This window comes from Pteropus alecto, unplaced genomic scaffold, assembly GCF_000325575.1.
Source record: "Pteropus alecto unplaced genomic scaffold, ASM32557v1 scaffold98, whole genome shotgun sequence".
NCBI lineage: Eukaryota > Metazoa > Chordata > Mammalia > Chiroptera > Pteropodidae > Pteropus > Pteropus alecto.
This window is the reverse complement of record NW_006443570.1, coordinates 1,501,746-1,504,516: the sequence shown is the minus strand read 5'-3', so window position 1 is coordinate 1,504,516 and position 2,771 is coordinate 1,501,746. Positions and strand designations below refer to the sequence as shown.

Genomic DNA, 2,771 nt, shown 5'->3' with positions numbered 1-2,771 from the left:
GTATAACTTTTGCAAATAACTTTCTCAGCTTCAGTTTCCTCCCTGGTAAAATGAGGAGAATAATAGTAGGTATTTCTTAGTGTTTTGTTAGAAATAAATGAGATAATTCATATAAAGCGCCTATTTGAGTACCCAGTAGATTCACCAAATGTTAGCTATTACAAATGAAAGCAGTAAAAGTAAGGTGGAATGGAGTCAGTTAGTGGCATGGAGTACTTGTTACTTGAAATGTTTCTGGCTAATCTAGAACCACAGACTGTCAAAACCGAAAGGGCCTTTAGAGAGGACTTGGTCAACCAACCCATTTTCCTTACTTAAGACCTGAGACCCAATAGGCTCAAGCGACTTGCTCAGAGTCACAGGCAGCTCAAGGCAGAGCCAGGACCGGAACACACATCTCCCGATTTCCAGGTGGGGCTTTTTAACTAGCCAAGGGCCCTTGAATACCCAAAGGCCCACAGTAGTAGTAATAGGACACTTAGAATTATTTTTAGTATTAAAAATGAAGTCTAAATATTTATCCCTTACAAACATGTATAAACACATCAAACTTCTTTGCTTTTGACTAAAAAATAGGTAACTTGGCACAGTTATAGCCATAATCATATTAATATGGTTATAATGTATTAATATATCATATTAATGTATTATATATAGATGTCTAACCAGTGTAATGTATACTTGAGGCTAATTAAAATAAATAAATAAATGTATTTATGAACAAAAACGAAAGGACCGAATTAATATTTTAAAAAGACATTTGGAAAAAATACATATTTTTCAAGAAATAAAGGATGCCTTCGGTGAGAAAGCTGGGAACCACTGTATGGCAGTAGTGGTGAGGGTCTCTCGTGTGTCTGGAGTGCTGCTGGGGACGCTTTGGGTCATTTGAGCCTCACAGTAATCCCGAGACATAAGCAAGGAAGGGAGTATTATTTCTGTTGTAATAATGAGGAAGCAGGCTGAGAGGGAAGAGAACAACCCAAAGTCCCAAGGCAAGTCTAGGAAAATATGCAACTAGACCGTACTCTGGGTACTTTCTTCAAAAACCTTACTACGCTTGGATTTTTCCAGGACAACTAAAGAGATGAATTAATGCTCATCATAAAAGTTTCGTTGTAGGAGTAAGTGTGTGTTTTTGCTCCCATAATTCTGTGACTATTTCTGGTGTATGGAGAAGACTGCACTATAGCCTGATATTTTCAATTTATTTCAATGACATGATATTATATGTCATTTGGACTAGTAAACTTCTAAATATTGTTATGACTAATGTAAGCCAAGCCTAATTTGAGGAAGCAAGGAGTACGCAACAAAAGTTCATTCGAAATTGATTTTCCTAGAAGACAGCCTATATCAAGAAATGAATCTATCTATCTATCTATCTATCTATCTATCTATCTATCTACACACACACGTGTACACACACACACACACACAGATATCACACACACAGATATACTTCCCAAAATTGCATTGCATTTTGAGCTTGGAATTTCATTGATGACTATGACTAAGGGAGTCAAAATTATTTCTATACACCAGAAAAGTGATCAATTTTGTTTAGTCAATAAAGAAAGAAAGAAAAATCAATTTTAGAGGTAATGGAAATTAAAATAAATAAAATATTTTAAAAATGTTATATTAATCTCTAGACTCTAGCATAGTGCTTGGCATAGCAGTTGTCTTAAAAAAATATCTATTGAATAAAAAGTTTCTATGAAATGACCTACTGAATTTTTTTACTTTTTAACCTATCACAAAGGGCCAGAATTTAATTTTTCAGTGATTCCATCATGAGCGCTCTTATTCTGTTGAGGTAAATCTTGGATGTTAGGATGACCTGCTGCTCAGGGTTAGGTAGGCATTCCACTTTCTCTAAGAGAGAACATGGAGTAAATAATCACAAGGCTGTATCTGCTAAGCCAGAATGAAGTTTATTAATAGTCAAAATGGTTATTTCTCAAAAAGCAGTGAAATAACCTTAAAGACAGAAAGGCCTCCAACTCTCCCCAAAGGAGGAAGATTTAAGAAGTTGGGCTAATTCACGGAAACATGGCTTGGGGAGTAGAGATTGATTTAGCCTGCCGTAGGGAGCAGCGAATGTCGAAGGCTGGGTGGGTAGGATGTTGAGCAGCACATCTCAGAAGCTGAGCAGAGGCATGGCCACTCAACAGCAGGGCTCACAGGGACTTTCACAGCAAGGCTGAACGTAGGTCGTCAGGTTGATCCCACTCAGTCCAGGAGTTGGGTAGCAAGAGTTGAGCAGCCAGCAAGTTGGAACATAGGTGTCAGGCTCACAGCAGGGTGGGGGGCAGGTGTCACAGCAGGTGGGCTGGAGGAGGCTGATGTCGTGAGGGCAGGTGCTAGGCAGGCAGACCCCACAACGGCAGCATTTGTCAGAGGAGCAGATGGTGGTGGCGGGGCCGGTGGGGACGCTGCAGCAGCAGGGAACACAGCAAGCCATGGTGTCAAGAGCTGGGTTTTTGTTGGGTTGAGAAGAGAAGTCTCAATTGGTGTCTCAATGCTTTTCTATGCTGCCCTGGCTCTTATATACCCACATCCCTGGGCGTCAGCCTATTAGCAAGATTTTTTCCCCCTATGTTTCAGTTTATAGTTATCTCCATAAAAACCATCTAATTACTTAAGCATTCATTACCTAAGACACACTCCTCGCCTCATAAAAAGGGTTTAGTTTATTTTGTTGCCAAATTAGGACTCTTCTCATTGGCTGATTGTCACTGCAGGACCATTTAATTTAAGTACTCAAC

General features: G+C 39.4%; 1 protein-coding gene across 1 annotated transcript; it reads right to left on the bottom strand.

Annotated features, from left to right (window-relative positions):
• Nucleotides 1–2,170: 2,170 nt before the first annotated feature.
• On the bottom strand, nt 2,171–2,467 carry LOC102896402 (keratin-associated protein 3-1). The gene has a single exon (XM_006924656.1). The coding sequence runs from the start codon at nt 2,465–2,467 to the stop codon at nt 2,171–2,173; it is 297 nt and encodes a 98-aa protein (XP_006924718.1).
• Nucleotides 2,468–2,771: the final 304 nt, after the last annotated feature.